The sequence below is a fragment of the Apiospora marii genome (assembly GCF_038362585.1).
Source record: "Apiospora marii strain CBS 49790 chromosome Unknown utg000001l_segment0_segment0, whole genome shotgun sequence".
Classification (NCBI taxonomy): domain Eukaryota; kingdom Fungi; phylum Ascomycota; class Sordariomycetes; order Amphisphaeriales; family Apiosporaceae; genus Apiospora; species Apiospora marii.
In genome coordinates this window covers 1658200-1678135 of record NW_027117372.1, presented here as the reverse complement: position 1 = coordinate 1678135, position 19936 = coordinate 1658200, and the positions used below count along the sequence as shown (strand labels likewise).

Sequence of the window (19936 nt, the reverse complement as noted above, 5' to 3'; positions counted from 1 at the left end):
TATATAGATCCTAACGCAGTATTGGTCGCATATTAAGCGACATTTGGGTCAGCTAAAAGAGGAAGTCTCAAGAATCCCCAGTCCTTCTGTCTTGCGAGATGAAGTGGATGCCTCCGACTCTTCTATACCAGAGCAAGCATTGGACGAAGCACGGAAAGGATACCAACCCGAAGTCATTCGGCCTGGCGATGGCAGAGCGCCCGCTCCGATGGGCGTTCGACCTCCCCCTCGTGACCTAGCACCGGGCTTCGTCCTAAGTGACGAGGAACATCTCCGAAAACGAGTCGCGCATCTAGACATGCTCGTAGAGTTTGGAGAGAAAGCTCTGAAGCGACACCTAGACCTCCGTGCGCAGATACAAGACGCCACGCTGCAGCGAATCGCCTTCGCTGATTTATGGCACCTGTACAACCCTGGAGACCTGCTTTTGGCGAATGAGCGCGGGAACCCGCAGCTCTACATGGTCTATAACGTGACTGGCGGCCAACCGCGTCTGAGAAACCCGACCGAGAACGAGATTAATGACCGTAGGGTCAAAGTTGTGCCGGCCTCTCGTCGCATAGGCCGTCGTGGACCAAGGCGTGGATGGTACGACGCCGCCGATGGTTCTGGCTCATACACGAGCTCAACATCCGACGGGTATGGTACTACGATGCACGGCGCCATGATCGGCACGTTTACGCCCTTTATCTTGGACTGCTACTCTCTGAATGTGGACAGTACGGGAGTTGGCGCCCTTTGCTCTCGTAAGCATATCAGGAAGTACCTCGGCCTCAAGAGCGTCTCCGATTTGCCACTTTATCCACTGAAGTTTCATAAAGATGCCCAAGTCATCTTGGATAGATTGAAGGAACGGGGTCGCAAGTTCATCACTTGCATGGGCCACAGACGCTATGATGGAGTCACCTACGATACGCGAGGTATTGTCAGCCGCGAGCGCCTGCAAGGCGAGATCTATGTTGATACGGACGAGTATGCTCGCAGCAGATCGAGATTTCTACGAACCAAGCTGTGCCTAGTCAAGAGAACTAACCCAGTGCTCGCCGAAGTAGAGGAAGCCCAACCCAACAGACTCCACGCAAGCTTCTATCTACACCATGACCATGCTGTGGACCAACGAAAAAGCGATATGTTCATAGAGAAGAACCCTGACGCACAGGAGCTCATGACCCGAGAGGAAGCGCTCCTCATGCCTGAGAAGCTGCAGCTGATGCAGCATAGCCTTCAGGCGTTCTCTTTCAAGTCGCGATCGTGGGGTGCGTCAATCCATTACAGAACTGACTGTTAGTTTAGTTCGTGCAGCTAACACACGACCGCCAATACGGTTTAGTCAATATCGAGATCGACAACGTTGAGACCATAGACAAGAGTTGGGCAGCCCGCGAAAGCGGCTTTCAGGACTTGTCCATCCCATCGAAGTACCGGAAGCTGCTGATATCACTCGTGGACAACCATGCCCTACGCGATGATAATGTAGATGACCATGCGAGGATGAACCCCAAACCATCCACGCAGCTCGACCTTGTCCGTGGCAAAGGCCTGGGCCTCATCATTCTCTTACATGGCCCTCCTGGGTCCGGCAAGACGAGCACAGCAGAAACCATAGCCGCTCATACCGGAAGGCCACTCTATGCCATCACGTGCGGTGATCTAGGAGAGTCACTTGAGGACATCGAGACCCGTTTGGACGTACACAGCAAGCGAGCGGACAAGTGGGGCGCAGTTCTCCTCCTGGATGAAGCTGACGTCTTCCTAATGAAGCGAGATTGGAAGGATACACATCGCAATGCCATGGTCTCAAGTAAGTCACAAGCAACCCCTTCACAGTGTTTGCCTGCCGGATCTCCCATGATCTGGCCAGAAGCATCGCATGACTCACCAGTGTGTGCGCGAGGACAGTCTTCCTTCGAACTCTCGAGTATTATCAAGGAATTCTATTCCTGACGACAAACCGTGTGGGTGTCATCGATGAGGCCTTCAAGTCGCGAATCCACGTGTCACTGCGATACCCCAAAATCAAATTGAAGTCAACGTTGGAAATCTGGAAGAGCACACTGAATCGGATCGAGCGCGACAATGAACGACAGGACATAAAAGTAGAGTTCGACCGGGAGGACTTGCTCGACTTTGCCGAGGAACACTTCGAGGCGCACGCGGACATGGACGGGTCAACGTGGAACGGGCGACAGATTCGCAACGCCTTCCAGACGGCCATCGCGCTGGGCCAGTACGACCGCATCGCCAAGATCCAGAAAAGGGGCCTCACACCCGAAGAAGCCTTCCTGTCGGGTAAGAAGAAGTGGCGCGTCGTCAAACTCTCGCGCAAGAACCTCGAGACGCTGGCCGAAACGGCTCGCGACTTCGACAAATACCTCAAGTCGGTGCACCGCCGGTCCGACGGCGAGCTGGCCCGCGCCGAGGATCTCCGCGACGATGATTTCAGTGAAGTGGATGACGAGCTCATCGGGAGTAGGTCGTTCCTGTCGGCCGGCTCGGCTGCAAAGTTGAAGAAAGGGTTGGCCGGCGGAGGAAGGAAGGCAGGCAAGAAGGTTGATTCGAGATCGCCTCTTAGCTCAGGATCCAAGGGGAGGAGCAAGCAAGCCAAATACCACTCAGATAGTGAGAGCGACAGCGAGGGCGAGATCGAAGCTTCAACAGCTCGAGATGAGGAAAGGGCCAAGTCGGTATCCGAGTCAGCCAGCGAAGATGAGAGTGACGACTAGGGTCTAGGAGAAGCCAATGATCAATCATGCAACGGAGCGCAACATGCCAGGTCATAATATGAGTCTCCCTTACCAGACAGACGATGTCTTAGGTTGTAATAATTTGTTACTAGGGAGGAATCTCGTGTCTAGCCCATAGGATCATAACAGTAACACATCCCTTTTCCCACGTGAGCCTAAGACTATGAATTAGAATGCCAACAACTTCGATCCTTCATGACAATCGTTATCCTTCAACCCTCTATGTCTATTGGCCTTACTAGACCACTGCCACGATGTTTACGGGCTATTGGTTCTTCTGCTGCGGTATAGTCCTTTTGATCGGTAGCAACAGCGCCGTCGCGACTTTCAGTGCCGCGGCAAAAACTAACGTCGCTGTATACTATGTAAGTGCTGATGGTCATATGCCTGTGAACACATATGCCTAACCAAGTTTACCTAGGGTCAAGGGCCAAACCAGAAGCCCCTGAGCACTTACTGCGCCGACGACAGCATCGACATCATAATCCTGTCCTTCGTACACCTTTTCCCTCAGCAAGCCAACGGATTTCCAGGCATTGACTTTGGCAACCAATGCTATGCCGAGACTTTCCCAGGACCAGGGTACAATGGCAAGAATACTCCTTCGAACAACCGACTGCTGAAATGCCCGAACCTACAGCGCGATCTCTACACGTGTCGCCAAACTAGCACGAAGAGGATCATCCTATCCTTGGGCGGCGGAACAGGCGGCTATCAGCTGAATGGGGCCTCCGATGGCAGCAGCTTCGCAACTCAGCTCTGGTCCATGTTTGGGCCGCGCCAAGACGCTTGGGTGCAACGAGGTTTTCCGCGGCCGTTCGACTACAACAATATCGGCTTCTCTGTCGACGGGTTCGACCTGGACATTGAATATCCTTCGACCGACGCATCGGCAGGCTACAAGGCCCTGGTGACGAAGCTCCGCTCTCTCTACGCCACCGTGCCAGGAACGTTTTACCTCACGGCCTCGCCGCAGTGCGTCATCCCGGACGCGAACATGAAAGACATGCTGGCGGCCACCACCTTCGACATGATCTTCGTCCAGTTCTACAACACGCCGCAGTGCTCCGCCCGCCGCTGGGCGGACGCGAACCCGAAATACCAGCCGGGCAACACGTTTGACGCGGCGGGGTTCACGTACGACGCCTGGAGCACCTGGCTGTCGGGGACGTACAGCAAGAATGCCCGGGTCTACATTGGCCTGCCGGGATCGGCCAAGGCGGCCAACCCGGGCAACGACTTGTCCGTCGCGCAGGCTTCCAACATCGCCAACGCCTACTACTGCCGAGCCAATTTCGGCGGCATGGCCATCTGGGAGTCGACGTACGCGAGTGCCAATGTGGCGAACGGGAAGAACTTTTACCAGAATCTGAAGGCGGCGCTGAATACTGCTTCTAAAGACACAAGACAGAAGTGCTCGGTACGTCGTTGATCATCTCATGCGCTCAGGCAATGTAGGCCCGGTTCATCAAGCACGGAGGCTAACACGTACCCATTCTTTTGTCCGTTTCCTCAGAGTGCTGCGTCTCCGTCTCTTCCCCCGTCAAAGGATGGGCGCTGTGGGAAGGGCTTTGGGACCACGTGCGGGTCGGCGGCGTGCTGTAGCAACTACGGCTGGTGTGGAACGTCGCCCGGGACTTACTGCGGCGCTGGATGTCAAGCAGGATTCGGCAAGTGCACGTAGGTGGCCACAATAGAATAGACTTGTTACATGTTGGAATGAATACGGAAATCAACGTTGTTCTTCTCATCGTAACCCGTTGGACATGCGACAGAGAGCAGACGTGTAATCGATGTACAAGAAGAAGGGACCGTGGACAGTAGACCATTTCATGAGCACTTGACACTGGTTGCGACTGACGTTGGCAGATGGACGGAAGGTACCATTTTCAAGAGAATCTCGGTGCTGATCGTACCTGTACCACCAGTAGGAGGACCCCTAAATTAGCCCCTAGGAACAAAACCCCACTGAATGGAATGTGGGACACCGGGGGAAATGGGGCGCTGTGCACGGGCTGGGCTTGGCCTGGGCCTGACGGATTAACGTTAAAGCGTCTTTGGGCGATGGAAGTGGACAGCACCCGACATGGGGGATGCTGAGCTTCCAAAATGTGGCCTCAATTGATCGAGGTCACTGATAGGACAGCTCTGATTCGCCTGTGGAAACCGCCCGAGGAAACGGAGATTGTCTGTCTACTTCACATTCAATACCCAGCTAACACCATCACGACCACGTATTCAATTCCATCTTTCGTTCCTTGATAATCTTCTTTTTTCTGTAGCCAAACCGCAACCACAGCTACGTGTTCTCTTGTTGCCGTTCTCTTCTAGCTCACTCTCACAATGGTACGTTTGCGACAACTCTCGATGACTACACCCGCGACCCCCTTCGCGATCCCGATGCCCAGGTGTCGCGCGACACCCGGCGCCTACCGAGCAGATCTGGCCCGATTGCCTGCCTTTCTTATGACTCCCATCGCTGACTCACGCATTTGTCTTAACTGCAGTCGTCTCCTCGCGCATCATCGCCCGCCGGCACCCCCGCCAGCACTGGCGTCAGCACCGGTCGCCCGTCCTCGCCTCCTCCCCCGGGTGGCGCCCGCACTGCCATCCGCCGACGAGCCGCCGCCGACCAGAAGGAGAAGATCGCCAATGCCCGTCCTAGCAGCACGAGAGCCGCTGGCGCTGGCGGCAGCAGCAGCACCATGCTGAGGCTGTACACTGACGAGTCGCCCGGCCTGAAGGTTGACCCCGTCGTCGTTCTGGTTCTGTCTCTGGTCTTCATCTTCAGCGTCGTCGCCCTGCACAGTACGTTTTCCCTCTCTCGACGAACAAACTTTTCTTTCTTTTGCCAGGCAACGTAGGACTTGCTAACACATGGGAACCACTACAGTCATTGCCAAGATGACGCGACGATTCTCGAGCTAAAGTGGCCCTTCGGCGGCGAGTAATGGTGGGAAAGTGGTGATCTAGGGCAACGACAGAAGAAATGGCCCAGAAAACAAAAACATGCACATCTGTTTACGAGAATGCTGCCGACAAGTTCAATACTCTAGCACGGAGGAATTGAACCAGAAAGCATTGGGCAGCATCTAATAAGTGCAGATCGGGGACGCAAGACGCTGCCCTGACGGTGAAATCGTGTACCATAGCTCCCGCAGGAGAGCCCTTCCTGCAACCAATGACACTTCAGTTTCGGACATCTGTTTTCGATGTATGTGGCCTTGCCAGTGACGTGATGCGAAGCGAATGGGGCACTATTCTTACATTTCGACACAAGCACCTGGTATTAATTGGGGAAGGAACGACATCTGAAGGGCAGCTGTTATGGTGCTGCGTTCTCGGAAAGACTGCAGAGCATGCGCCAGCCCCCCTTAGAAGGACAGTGACTTGGTTTGAAGGGCATGTGACACGGAAGCCAGGTCGGCAGAGCATCGTATTGCCTGCAGGTTCATGCCCAAATCTAGAACCAAGTTGACCCCTTTCACAGGACCTTAGCCATTTCCACTGGGAACCTATCGTGGGCTTCTCCAGCGCCGAGAGAGCCTATACTTCACTATACCATCAAGCACAAATTGATGCACAGAGGACCTCGTGTAACAGGCATGGTTGAAACTACGCTCTGTGTTGCGTGAGAAAAGCAACATTTCTGAACAATGATAATACTAATGAGATATAGAGGGCAGAGTTGTCGATTACAGCTTCGTATTTGAATAACCGAGCTATCTGTATAAATAAGAACAAGATCAAGGCCACCATTTTCACGTCAACTCAGACGTCGAACACTTGGCCCACCAGCTGTTCGCTCAAAGTCCACAACTTCTTGGCGTTCTCAGGGTCCGTGGCATACTCTAAAGCCTGGCCAACCTGACAGTCCTTGACGAACGAGCCGTTGTGTGCCTCGAGTGCCGGGTCCAGGCAAGCGGCCAGCAGCGGCGCGGTCCCTTGCGAGATCGTCTTGAACGCGTGATCCATGGTGAACGTCACGCGGCCGTTGTTGCGACGCGAGATCTCCTCGATGCACCCGAACTCGTCCATGGTCAGGTGGCTCGCCAGGTTGGTCCCCAGGATGCCGCCCGGGTGGACGGCAAAGGAGGCGATTCCCCGCGGCCCGAGCCGGCGGGCGAGCTCGACGGTGAACAGGATGTTGGCCGTCTTGCTCTGCCCGTAGGCTGACCAGCAGTCGTAGGCCACGCCGTCGGAGAAGTTGGGGTCGGCGAAGCGGAAGGGGCCGACGCGGTGGCCGATGGACGTCACGTTGACGATGCGCGCGCCGGGGCCGGCGGCCAGGATCTTGGGCAGCAGCAGGTTGGTCAGGAGGAAGTGGCCGAGGTGGTTGGAGGACAGCGTCAGCTCGTGGCCTTGGGGGTCCAGGGTGAAGTCCTTGATGGCCATGACGCCGGCGTTGTTGAGCACGACGTCGATCCGGGGCACGGCGGCGTTGGCGAGGATGGCCGCCGCGGCCCGGCGGACCGACGCGAAGTCGGACAGCTCGCAGGGCACGAAGGTGACCTGGACGCCCGGGCTGGTCGCGGCGATCTCCGCGATCACGGGGTTGACTTTGGCCTGGTTCCGGCTGACGAGCAGGATGTGGGCCGGCGCTTCGCGGGAGAGGGCGACGGCGGCGTTGGCGCCGAGGCCCTTGGCGCTGGTGCCGGTGATGAGGAACGTCCGGCCTTTGACTCGGTCCCCGCAGGCCTTGACGACTTCTTCGCAAGGCGTCTCGAAGCCAAAAGGAGACATGACGATGATGGTGTGTTATGAATATCGGCTAAGGAAGGCTGCGGTTTCCGGTTTGGTTTGGTTTGGTGCTTGAACTTGCCGTTTGTGTATGGGCACTTGGGAATGATACCGAAAGCTTGATGAACTACATCTTGTTGGAAGTTCGGTAGTTGTGCCTTTAATACATCGAAATACTTGCCCTCTAGATCTCGCAGCATATTCTCTTCTCCGTTAATAGCGGCTTAATGCCGTTCAGTCGTGAATGGAGAACGCCAAGACTATACGATTCATGTGTTGCCCTTCTGGCATGTTGTCTTGAAGCAGTATCTACAATCCGAAATTCTCTCCACTCACTGCAGTAAATATCGGCGATAAGAGTATAGTCGCTGATGGGGCAGTGGGGATATAATGCATGTACGGATCGAGGCTGGACTTAAACGGACTTTAGTCGATACCTCAGGCAATAAGGGAAGTTAGCATCTGCACATGCTACTTTGGTGTCTTTGGCTCTTGTTGAAGTGAGCTGACGCAAGCCTGTGTAATACCCGGCTGCACGTACACTTACACGGCCAATGGCCGAGGCTTCCAGTGCTACTCCAGATGGTGTCACACCCGCGGATGACGACGACGACGGGATAGGCGTTTACAAAAGTAGGCAACAGTAGCATTGCAATTATTTGCCCTGATATAGAACTGCCACGTAGCCAGCGAGAGCGAGAGAGACTCCTTCGGCTTCAATGCGAAAATCGTGCGCTGCTCATCTCCTTGCGAAATTCGCTTTCGCTAAACGGGTAGGCAGACAAATAAGCAACCGCGCCTCACCCACGCTGACGCCATTTGGAGACGTTATACCAATGAAGCTTGGAGCGACAGGGACTTCTATCATAGACTTTTGTTGGTCATCGGCACAGGTTGCTTCTGCGCACCTATGCAGCTTTGGCGGTTTCATTGCTTAACACATGGGGCCACACAATCTTTCCGGTTGTGTCACCCGTGAGCTGCGGAGGACCCCAGATACATGTTAGTCACTCAAAGTAGCAGACTTGACGGTAACATTATATGATAGGTGAATTTGGCCGTCGGATATCGAAACCTACACTGATGTATGTTGAGATGACGGCGTCCTAGGTTAAGCATGTCGAGGTAAATAGAAACATTCTTCAGCTCGTCCAAAGAGGGCGCCTGGCAGTCCTGGGCTCCCCTCCCGTGCTAAAGCGTTCCCTGAATCTGGGTCTTGCCGATGCCCCGCTGCAGCGCTTCCCCGGGCCCTAGCCTATCACGACTGGGCGAAACCACTGCTAGTCTGGGGCTACCACATGCGCCATCCCTGCATCAGACAGAGATCCAACCAACACGCAACGTCATTTTTCAGGGTAGTCCCATTACTTAATACATGCAGGCAATCCGCGCCAAACACCTGTTTCCCATGCTCGTTCCCTGGAACTTCCTTCACCACAACATCGCATATCCTCTCGCAGCTTTTTGTGTCGATTTTCGAGTACCTAAATTAGAAGTCGTCCCGTCTTTTTGTATCGATTATTCTCATTGTGCGTAACTACCACTTTTCGTGACTCGCATGCAACTCTATATTTGGCCTGCACTCGGCCGATATATCAATACCCGTACCCCGCCTTCGCGGCATAGTCCCGAACTCGACCACCACGACACCGAATCCAAACCTACCCACATGCGGTACCGAACGTAGCCATGTCCGTTCTCGATGCGAAGCGCGCCGCTGCGCGCAGTAGCTCTGATAGACAAGGCGGAAACAATGACAATGACGCTCAGCAGCAGCAAGATCGTTCCGCAGACAATGCATCGACGCTGTCAGTATCTGATGGCTTTCCCGAAGCCGCCATCCCCAGGCCCGAAGCTGGCATGCCCTTGCCAGAAGACCCTGCGCTGGGCGCCGAAGAAGAGGTCCCGCCGGCGTATAGTGAAGTCCACGACCAGATATCGCTGCACCAGGCTGGCTTTGACGCCGGTGCTACTTTGACAGGTAATTACAGATAGCCCCTTGCGAGAAGAAACATGTGCCGTGAAGACTGACGAGATGACGGTGTGCACCTGGGACAGACGATGGCCGAATCGATATCAACATTAACCAAACCAGCCGACAGCTGGCCGACATTATCGCACCTACTCTGCGCAACCAGCTGATGCAGGATGCCCGAAGCGAGGGACCTCTGCCACCTGCCTATATCCCCCCGAGTCTCGGCGGCCAGCCCGGCCAGACGCCTCCACCCCGCCTCAATATCGTCATTCAGATTGTGGGGTCGCGAGGAGATGTTCAGCCGTTCGTGGCGCTGGGCCAAATACTGAAGAACACGTACGGCCATCGCGTGCGTGTAGCAACACACGGTACCTTTCAGAAGTTCGTGGAAGAAAACGGCCTCGAGTTCTTCTGCATCGGAGGCGATCCTGCCGAGCTCATGGCCTTCATGGTCAAGCATCCAGGTCTTATGCCGGGTTTCGACGCCGTCGCCAACGGCGAGGTGACCAAGCGGCGCAAGGGGATTGAACAGATCGTATACGGGTGCTGGAGATCCTGCATTGAAGCCGGAAACGGGTTCGGCCCGGCCCCGCGTCTGCAACGGGGCCGCAATGTTCCCGGCGAAGGCGCTACCACGATGGTCATGGACCCTGCCAACAAGCCGTTCATCGCAGATGCCATCATTGCCAACCCTCCCAGTTTCGCACATGTCCACGTGGCCGAGAAGCTTGGTGTGCCCCTGCATCTCATGTTCACGTAAGTCCTTCGGTGACCTGCCGCAACACGAACCGAGCTGACAGTTCGATAGCATGCCGTGGTCACCGACCCGAGCATTTCCTCAACCGCTTGCCAATATCCAGTCGACAAATACAGACCCCGTAACCACCAACTACGTCTCTTACGCCCTCGTGGAGATGATGACATGGCAAGGATTGGGCGATGTCATCAACCGATTCCGCACAAAAGTGCTGGATCTGGACCCTCTCTCGTTAATTTGGGCCCCTGGCGTGCTTAATCGTTTGCGTATTCCCTATACTTACTGCTGGTAAGCGTGCCTTGACCCCTATTTCAGATCTTGGCTAATGCTAGCTAGGTCTCCGGCTTTGATTCCCAAACCCCAAGACTGGGGAAATCACATCGACATTGCCGGTTTCTACTTTCTCAATTTGGCGACCAATTTCACCCCAGATCCCGAACTCGCTGCTTTCTTGGCGGCTGGCCCACCTCCTATTTACATAGGATTCGGATCGATTGTGGTCGACGACCCTGACGCACTGACGCGCACAATCTTTGAAGCTGTAGCTGCCACCGGTGTGAGAGCACTGGTATCAAAGGGATGGGGAGGCCTCGGCGCCGATTCTATGGGCGTGCCGGACAATATCTACATGCTGGGCAATGTGCCCCATGATTGGCTATTCGAGCACGTCTCGGCTGTCTGTCACCACGGAGGAGCTGGAACAACTGCGGCCGGTATCAACGCTGGCAAACCGACCATCGTGGTACCCTTCTTCGGTGACCAGCCCTTCTGGGGTGCTATGGTGGCGAGAGCGGGCGCTGGTCCAGATCCTATCCACAACAAGAGCCTCGACGCGGAGAAGCTCGCAGAGGCCATCAGGGTGGCCATGAAGCCGGAAACGCAACAGCGCGCCAAGGAACTAGGTGCAAAGATTCGCGAGGAAAAGGGTACCGATCTCGGCGGCCAGAGTTTCCACCAGCATCTGGATGTCGACAAGATGCGTTGCTCGGTGGCCCCAAGCAGGGTGGCTGTTTGGCGCGTGCGCAGAACCAAGATCCGTTTGAGCAGTCTCGCTGCTGCATCACTTGTTCAGCACGGCTACCTTCAGTATTCGGATCTAAAACTGTGAGTCGTCTTGAGCAATTTACATGAAACGTTCTAACCGCGAGATAGGTTCCGCTCCAGAGAGTATAGCACGGAAGACGAGCCATGGGACCCTGTGACGGCCGTGACATCTGCGCTTGTGGGAGATCTCGGCGCTATCGGAATGGCTGTGGCTGATTTCCCCCGCGATGTTTTCAACATAGCAAAGAAAGCGACGCCGAAAAAGCCTGGTGACCCGAAGGAGGAGACCACCGAACCGACCGCGGCTCAGCCACCCTCATCCGACCGCAGCGTGCCCGCCGGTTCAAACACGAACTTACACGATACTGCCAGCTCACCAAAATCCCCCGGCCCTACTAACGAAAGCACAACCAGTCTCACCCACACAGCTTCCGCTGCGTCCGGCGCCTCGGCCCTGACAACAACGACCACAGGCTCATCGGAGCAACCAGCGACGCCGCAAAAGGCTCCCGCCAAAACCAAGCCGCAGCCCACAGCCACCAGTACCGAATCGGACCTTGATCGAGTCATGGGGGCTGGAAACAGCATCGGCAACATCGTCACGACCGGTGTGAAGACTCCTATGAACTTCTGCCTTGGCCTAGCACGCGGCTTACGGAATGCGCCGAAACTTTACAATGACGACACAGTAAGGCCGACGGAGAAGGTCACTGATCTGTCAAGCGGCATCAAAGTCGCAGGCAAAGAGTTCGGGTTGGGGCTCTTCGACGGGATAACGGGGTTGGTCACGCAACCGCTTCGAGGCGCCGAGAAGGAAGGGGCGGCCGGACTTGTCAAGGGGTTCGCCAAAGGTATCGGTGGTATCATATTCAAGCCAGCAGCCGGTAAGTTGATATTCCCACCATTACACGGTATGCAGAGTTAACATGAAGATAGGTGCCTGGGCTATACCAGCTTACGCCATGGCTGGCCTCCATGCCGAGATCCGAAGCAAATTTGCACAGAGCGCGTACAATTACATTGTCGCATCGCGTATCTCGCAGGGCAATTTGGATTATCAGAACGCCACCCACGAGGAGCGAGACGATGTCGAAGTGCGCTGGTTATCACTGAAGGACGAGCTGACGGGCTACTACCAACTCAAACAAAAGGAGAAGGGAAAGTTGCGAGAAGCCCAGACATCCACTGAAAGCGCTTCCCTAGAAGGAGAACCACCTCAGACTGGCTGGTGGCACACCAGAAACATGTCTTTCGAAGAGAGGAAGCGCTTGCAGGAACAGAAGAAGGCCTGGAAGCAAAGGCAATCTGGCGCCACGCAAGGAGCAGGTGCGCCAGGCGCCGGCGGAAGCGAACAGGATATGGAACAAGCTATTCAAGCGGCCGTTCAAGAGACATCGCGGGGCGACCCCCGTGAAGACGCGAGGATCGAACAGGCCATCCGTCAGAGCGTAACCGCGTTGCGTAGTGGGTCGATGTCAAGTGGCTCTACGACGTCTGGACAGTCGACCGCAGCCACGTCTGTCACGTCCAGCGGTTTCCCTGCCGATGTGAAGCAAGCAACGCCGTTCTCCCCGGCTGACATTGGGGATATCACCGATGAAGAGTACCAAGCATACATTGAGCAGGCTGTTCAAGCAAGCATTGCTGAGCAGCAGCGAAGGGCCGGTCCTGAGCAGCAGCACGGGGATGAGGAAGACGAGGAGTATCAGAGGGTCTTGCGCGAATCGCAGAAGAATAACCCCGGAACCCAGGAAGATGACGAGGAACTGAGAAAGGCCATCGAGGCTTCCCGCGCACAGCACGGGAGTGGAGGCGGTACTGGACCGCACGGGGACGACGAGGAGCTCAAGAGAGCTATTGCCGCGTCCCAAACCGATGCCCACAAGCCCCAGGGAATCAATGATGACGACGAGGAGGCATTGAAACGGGCGATGGAAGAATCGGAGCGCGCACACCAGGAAGATCTCAAGCGTGCGGAGACGATGAAGAAGGAGGAGGACGTGGTTCTCGAGTACATCAAGAAGCAAAGCCTCGCGGAAGAACAGTACCGGCAGAAGGGTAAAGGCAAAGTAAGCACTGCCGCAGGCGCTGATGACGACGACGAAGAGCTGAGAAGAGCGCTCGAAGAGAGTATGCGACTCGGCGGGAAGTCTGGCGAGGGCTCCGGATCGTAGAGGTCAGGACGGTTGGCGCTGGCGCTAGTACTGACAAACCTTCACCAGCACGCCCCGACTTCAACGAGCCACCAGGACTGAGATCGGGTCGCGTCAGGGACTAGGCGCGGTGATGACGAGGGCCCGGAGTGAATTGAGATATTGGCACAGCAACACAATACCCTTAGAGATCATGTATACGAATTGACGATTGACGAGTTTTTGGGCGTCCCTTTCCCCCTGCTGGTTAGCGGCGTGAATTGGTATGATAGCCAATGAATTTGGCCAAAAGAGTCGATGACGTCTAGGATGGGATAGACTATGTCTGATTGTCCTCGGCTTGCAGCTCACAAAGCCGCATTACCAACCTTGCAATTTCAGGAGCAAAAGCAGATCATTTCGATCCATGACCTAGGTGGATGCAATTACGCTTTGATGAATGTATGGCATGTCTGGGATGAGATCCATTCCTCGGCAATCTCATCTCTGCCCATCTTGATCCCCTTCCCCCAGCAGAACCCCCAGCGCGCAGGCGCCAATTGGGTCCGGCAGTCTGGATCAGCCTCTCGGCCAATCACAAGAAGGGACCACTGGCCTTTTGGCTTCTAAGCTTATCCGATTTATGCAGGAACGAGCAGGGCCCGTCCTTGTCTGCTGGGAAAAGACCAGGAGATGCCCATGCTCGAGGGGCCCCATGCCAATAACCTTATTGCCTTTCGAGGATCGGCTTTTCCATCTCTTTTCTTTTGGCGGTTGTCGTCCTGGATGGATTACCGTCGCGTGGGCTGACTGGCCCGTGCATCGTTCTCCCACTGCAGGAAGGATGGCTTTCATGACGGCTAGATGAATCATGACTAACGGCAGAGCTACACTCGGCTTTCAACTAGCTGCTCAACCACATGGCGTCATCTGGGCTTTGTGAGCCATCCCGATCCCCCTTTCTTTGACCGCTGCATGTTGAGGTGCGGTAGGGCAGAAGAAAGCAATGTCCAGGGCGGTGACGATGTTGGCTGCTTTTGGATGATGGCATCGTACACGCTTGCGTACAATCGATCGTGCGCTGTGCTGGAAAGGGGATATAAGCTGGACGCATCTCCCAGCAGATTGCCTTTTGCCATTCTTCAGCATCAGCATCATCAATCACCATCACCCACAGCCTGCATACACTCAAACACAATTCTCAAACCACCAAACAACACTCAACCACTTCACCATCACAATGTCTTCCTACGAGAACGAAGCCCCCTCCGGCGAGGTCGCCGACAACTCGTACGTGAGCCGCTCCGGCCACAAGGGCGAGCCCCTTAACGTGGTCAGCGACCAGGAGCGTATCGAGGACCCCATTGACGCCGACCGGGCCGACAGCGACGAGCAGCTCGGTAAGTACTTGCCTCCGCCTGGTCACCCTCCTCCTGGGCCTCTCCGATCGACTGCAGTTTGACAGGTTCGACATGCTAATCATGCTTCTTCCTCTGCGCAGCTCGCGATGACAATGAGGCCATCGATCGGGACAACATCCTCGATGAGCGCACCCGTGGCGCCGCCAAGCCGAAGGGCACCTACGCAGAGCCCGGTGATGAGGAGGGCCTGCCATCCACCGACGGAACTAGCTCAACATGAGCCTTTTTGTGATTTTTGGGCGCTCAGGGAAAGCCAGCGCAGCGGAGCGTATGATTTATTAAGTCGAGAAGGGGGACTCCGTGGAAGTAATATCTGTTATCAATACATATCGAACCGATTGACCTACCTAACTTGATACATCGATGAACTCGTAACATGTATAGGAAATGTTGTATTTGGCAAGTACGTCAATGTTGCCGAACCATTACTGAAATATTTGGACGCCATCTGATTAATACTAGTTCCGAGAAACGTAGTAGTACCACTATCATCCGACACCACGTGGGATCTTAAATGTGGCGCTGAAAAATGAAGCCACTTGCAATTCGCGACTCAGATCTCGTTCCAGTATTGCAGAATCATCAAAACCCCCGAGTCGCTAACATCTTCTGCACGTCGACAAAACGAATATTAGGGTGAAGTTCTACTGGGTTAGTAGCTTTGGCAGCGAAAAAAGGAGACTCGCACGTCGGTTGATAGTCCGGCCAACTGACCGCACAATCGAGCGACACTCCCCGAAGCCCCTCATCCCCCATCCCCAGTTACTTGGTAACGGGGTGCGGGCTGGGATCCCAACCATATGACGAGGGTCATTCCCGGTGTGCCCACGATTTTCATGCAGCTACCCCGCATGCAAGCCAAGGTGAATCCCCACCGGTGGCTCCTTTCCCGAGTCCCGACCCGGGGCCGTTCTTCTGCCAAGCCCCCTTTGGCCCATCATTCCCCATCGACTCCCCCTCACTCCTCCGCACGACTAGGAGCTCGGTAATTAGGCTGAATGCTGTAGCGGGAGAAGCTTCACGTCATAGACCGATACATGAATCTCTTTCCTCGGCGATGGGTACCGACCGCTCGAGAACATCGTGACTAGGGAGAGTTCACTGGGGACTGTTGGGGGACATGGGGACATGATGGGCTGATGCTCGTCAGAACTCGTCTTTCATGGCCTTTGGGACTTTGAGCGGTCACCTCCAATGCCCGGATAACCGGACTGACCACAGTGAGATATCATGAGGCTAGCAAGGCAAGTTCCCCGGTCTGCTGGCAGTGAATTCAAGAATATCAGCCATACTATGCAAACCTGCATCAGTGCATGGCGCCAGTGATTGGCCTGATGCGCGACGGAAGATTCATTAGATCCACGGGTACTGTAACATGCATTGCAACGGCCTAACTTTTCTACTAGGGGGACAAACGAGGGGAATTGGAGAAAAGCTGGGCCTGCGCTCTCGCTACTGCAGCCATGCCGCGCTGCAAAGCAGTAGTGGCCTTGCGGAAAACGGCTCACCGTCGGCCGGGAGAGAGAGAGGAGCAGGCACCATGTCATGAGTATATAACCATGGCCTCGGCCGCCCGTTTGCAGGATCTTAGCAGCCCAGACAGCCCATAGTCACCGTGGCGAAGAACTGACATCGGCACTGCAAACATGGCTCTCCAGCTCCTGTCCACTGTCGGCCTCTTGGCCTCCGGCGCTGCTGCTGCTGGTCATATCTTCCCGAGCTGCCAGACCGGTCTCCTCTCCGAAAACACCGTCTGCGATACCAAAGCCTCGGTGACAGACCGAGCCAAAGCCCTCGTGGCTGCCCTCAGCATCGAGGAGAAGATCGCGCTCACCGGCAGCACTTCTCCTGGCGTCCCGCGCCTCGGAATCCCTAGCTACGAATGGTGGCGTAAGTTCTTCTTATCTCGCTTGCTCGATCCCCCAACACACTAACGCAATTGGTCACAGAGGAGGCTCTTCATGGTGTTGCTTCGTCGCCCGGTGTGACCTTCAACAAGTCCGGTGACTACTCCTATGCCACCTCGTTCCCTCAGCCTATCCTGATGGGGGCGGCCTTTGACGACAACTTGATCAAGGCCGTCGCCACCGTGATCAGCACCGAGGCGCGCGCCTTTAACAACGCCAACCGATCCGGGTTGGACTACTGGACGCCCAACATCAACCCTTACAGGGACCCCCGCTGGGGACGTGGACAGGAGACTCCTGGCGAGGATACATTCCATATCAAGTCATACGTCAAGTCCCTCATTGAGGGTCTTCAAGGGAGTGATCCAGATTATCTCAAGGTGGTGGCTACCTGCAAGGTGAGTAGACACGAGTGGTCTTTGAGCAAGAGACGGTGGAAAGAATGATATCAACTGACACTTACCTGTAGCACTTTGTCGGCTATGACATCGAGAATTGGAACGGCAACGAGCGATACGGGTTTGACGCCATCATCAACCCGCAGGAGCTGAGCGAGTACTACATGCAACCCTTCCAGACGTGCGCCCGTGATGCCAAGGTCGCCTCCATCATGTGCTCTTACAACGCCGTGAACGGCGTGCCGACCTGCGCCGACTCGTACATCTTGCAGGACGTGCTGCGAGACCACTGGAACTGGACCGATGACGGCTTCTACGTCACCTCGGACTGCGACTCTGTCCAGAACATCTACCTGCCCCACAACTACACCGACACGCGCGAGGAGGCTGCCGCATTGTCTTTAGTCGCTGGGACGGACCTTGACTGTGGTCAGTATTACCAGACTCATCTGCCGGCCGCCTACAAGCAAGGACTCTTTGACGATGCCGCCATTGACCAGGCTCTGGTGCGTCTCTACTCTGCTCAGATCCGACTGGGCATGTTCGACCCCGCCGACAACCAGGCCTACCGCGCCCTCGCCTTTAGCGACGTCAACACCCCCGACTCTCAGGCGCTCGCCCTCAAGGCCGCCGAGGAGGGCATCGTGCTCATCAAGAACGACGGCACCCTGCCTCTCCAGACAAAGGGTCGCAACACGACTGTTGCCGTCATCGGCCCCTGGGCAAATGCGACGACGACCATGCAGGGCAACTACGCCGGCATCGCCCCCTACCTTCGCTCTCCTTACATGGCCGCCAAGGACCTGCCCGGTGTCAACGCCATATACGCCGGAGCGCCTGGTGACCCGACCACGGACGGCTACCCGGCCGCCATCAAAGCAGCAAAAGACGCGGATGTTATCATCTATGTCGACGGGTCCAACAGCGCCGAGGAGGAAGACCGCAACCTGATCCGCTGGTCTGGCGAGCGCCAGGACATTATGACGCTGCTCGCGGGCTACGGCAAGCCCTTCATCTTGCTGCAAATGGGTGACCAGCTCGACGACACGCCCTTCCTCCACCACGAGAACGTCTCGGCCATTCTCTGGGCCGGTTTCCCCGGCCAGTCTGGCGGCGATGCCATCATGAACATCATCACGGGCAAAACGGCGCCGGCTGGTCGCCTGCCAGTGACGCAGTACCCAGCGCATTACGTCAACGACGTGCCGATGACCGACATGAACCTCCGGCCCAACGCGACGTCGGGCAACCCGGGCCGCACCTACATGTGGTACAACCAATCGGCCGTGGATTTCGGTTTCGGCATGCACTACACCAACTTCACCGTCTCGTTCGCCGACGACGACGCCACCGCCTCGTGGGACATCCAATCGCTGACAAAGGACTGCACCGAGGCCTACAAGGACCTCTGCGCGTTCCAGAGCGTGGGCGTCTCGGTGCAGAACGAGGGCTCGGTCACATCCGACTTCGTCACGCTCGGCTTCGTGGCAGGCGAGCACGGCCCGGCGCCCCACCCCATCAAGCAGCTCGTCGCGTACGAGCGCCTCTTCGCAGTCGAGGCCGGCGCCACCGCCACGGCGCATTTAAACCTCACACTCGGCAGCCTCGCGCGCCATGACGATAAGGGCAACCTGGTGCTCTACCCGGGCGACTACAGCCTGCTCGTCGACGTGCCGACGCAGGCCATGTGGAACTTCACCTTGACGGGCGACGAGGCCACGTTGGAAGAGTGGCCGCAAGCTCCTGCTCGGCAGTGAGTCGGCATGTGTGGGGGAAAAGAGTGAGGGGGCGATAGAGTGGGTTTGGGAGGAGAGGGTCAGAGTAAATGATAATGACTATATGGGCCGCCGTTCGGTTCTCGTATATAAATATTGTAATGAATGAAATGACGTCTATTCACTATGTGGTCCCCGCCTGCTATCGGATGCACCGTGTGCGTTGCGGTGTACCACTCACTCACTCGGCTCGGGCAGAGAGGGATCGCTCGCATCCGTTCAACTCGCTCACCTTTTTCCCTCTTTCGGGAGCAGAGCAGACAGTCAGAAATCTTCCGTCGAGTGGGTGCCCACGATCGACGATAAGTGTCTGTTGTATCTGGTAACAACGCAAAGTCGCATTAGCCGCTCCGTGCATTGTCGGATTGAATGCTGCTACCCCAATTGTCGTAAGTTGGTTGGGAGACATTTGCATGCGCTGTATCCATATGTTGCATGGAGGGGGTGTTTCTGCACACGATGTCCAGGTCGAATTGGGAAGCTGGTTTCGCTCCTTGAATCCGAATTCTGATGTCGAGCCCGATTTTTCGACGTTGCGCTGACAGCCTTCATCATATTGAATCATACGTGTGATCGCGTCTCGTCTCGTCTCGCCCGGCTGCTGGGTGGCAGAATGGATGGCTGGGTTGGTTCCATTTGGATTTTGGCCACTACGCGACGATACCGGCGCGCTCCGACCCGCCGACCGTAGGCGGCTCAGTGGTCGGCTGTCAGCGACTCGGATGCGTATCGGTTGGTTCTTCCTCTTCACTTTGCCCCTGTCTGTTGCGCGATTAGTCCCGTGGTGAGATCAGCAAATGCTCGAAAGGCAGCATGATGTGTCTTGAGATGCTGTGAATTCGCGAGAAACGCCAACATGCACTCGGTCGCGATACTAAGGCATTGATATGACCTGCGACGCTGCGACGACGGAGGCTAGTCACGTTAGGTTGCTGGGTTGAAACCCACCGGGGCCATTTTTTGATCCTCTCCCAACTTTGTCGTCCCCACGCAGATAAGCAGTAACCCAGTAAGCGGGAATAAGAGACAGCTTCAGGTGTCCA

General features: G+C 55.9%; 7 protein-coding genes across 7 annotated transcripts; 6 read left to right on the top strand and 1 right to left on the bottom strand.

Annotated features, from left to right (window-relative positions):
* Positions 1–208: 208 nt before the first annotated feature.
* On the top strand, positions 209–2723 carry PG985_000561 (uncharacterized protein; the record flags this gene model as incomplete). The annotated part of the gene is made up of 3 exons (XM_066820330.1): positions 209–1256; positions 1331–1801; positions 1900–2723. 3 exons carry the CDS (start codon positions 209–211, stop codon positions 2721–2723), a joined length of 2343 nt encoding a protein of 780 aa, XP_066691209.1.
* A 275-nt stretch (positions 2724–2998) lies between these two features.
* PG985_000560 (uncharacterized protein) lies at positions 2999–4176 on the top strand (the record flags this gene model as incomplete). Its single annotated transcript, XM_066820329.1, has 2 exons — positions 2999–3109; positions 3166–4176. 2 exons carry the CDS (start codon positions 2999–3001, stop codon positions 4174–4176), a joined length of 1122 nt encoding a protein of 373 aa, XP_066691208.1.
* A 911-nt stretch (positions 4177–5087) lies between these two features.
* On the top strand, positions 5088–5672 carry PG985_000559 (Preprotein translocase Sec- Sec61-beta subunit- eukarya; the record flags this gene model as incomplete). The annotated part of the gene is made up of 3 exons (XM_066820328.1): positions 5088–5090; positions 5252–5552; positions 5638–5672. 3 exons carry the CDS (start codon positions 5088–5090, stop codon positions 5670–5672), a joined length of 339 nt encoding a protein of 112 aa, XP_066691207.1.
* Positions 5673–6515: 843 nt separating this feature from the next.
* Positions 6516–7487, bottom strand: PG985_000558 (Short-chain dehydrogenase TIC 32; the record flags this gene model as incomplete). Its single annotated transcript, XM_066820327.1, has 1 exon — positions 6516–7487. The coding sequence occupies one exon, from the start codon at positions 7485–7487 to the stop codon at positions 6516–6518; it is 972 nt and encodes a 323-aa protein (XP_066691206.1).
* A 1686-nt stretch (positions 7488–9173) lies between these two features.
* On the top strand, positions 9174–13434 carry PG985_000557 (Sterol 3-beta-glucosyltransferase UGT80B1; the record flags this gene model as incomplete). The annotated part of the gene is made up of 6 exons (XM_066820326.1): positions 9174–9465; positions 9543–10215; positions 10268–10504; positions 10553–11320; positions 11369–12144; positions 12197–13434. The coding sequence occupies 6 exons, from the start codon at positions 9174–9176 to the stop codon at positions 13432–13434; spliced, it is 3984 nt and encodes a 1327-aa protein (XP_066691205.1).
* A 1198-nt stretch (positions 13435–14632) lies between these two features.
* Positions 14633–15033, top strand: PG985_000556 (uncharacterized protein; the record flags this gene model as incomplete). Its single annotated transcript, XM_066820325.1, has 2 exons — positions 14633–14792; positions 14894–15033. The coding sequence occupies 2 exons, from the start codon at positions 14633–14635 to the stop codon at positions 15031–15033; spliced, it is 300 nt and encodes a 99-aa protein (XP_066691204.1).
* A 1426-nt stretch (positions 15034–16459) lies between these two features.
* PG985_000555 (uncharacterized protein) lies at positions 16460–18875 on the top strand (the record flags this gene model as incomplete). Its single annotated transcript, XM_066820324.1, has 3 exons — positions 16460–16703; positions 16763–17118; positions 17190–18875. The coding sequence occupies 3 exons, from the start codon at positions 16460–16462 to the stop codon at positions 18873–18875; spliced, it is 2286 nt and encodes a 761-aa protein (XP_066691203.1).
* Between the last annotated feature and the right edge of the window lie 1061 nt (positions 18876–19936).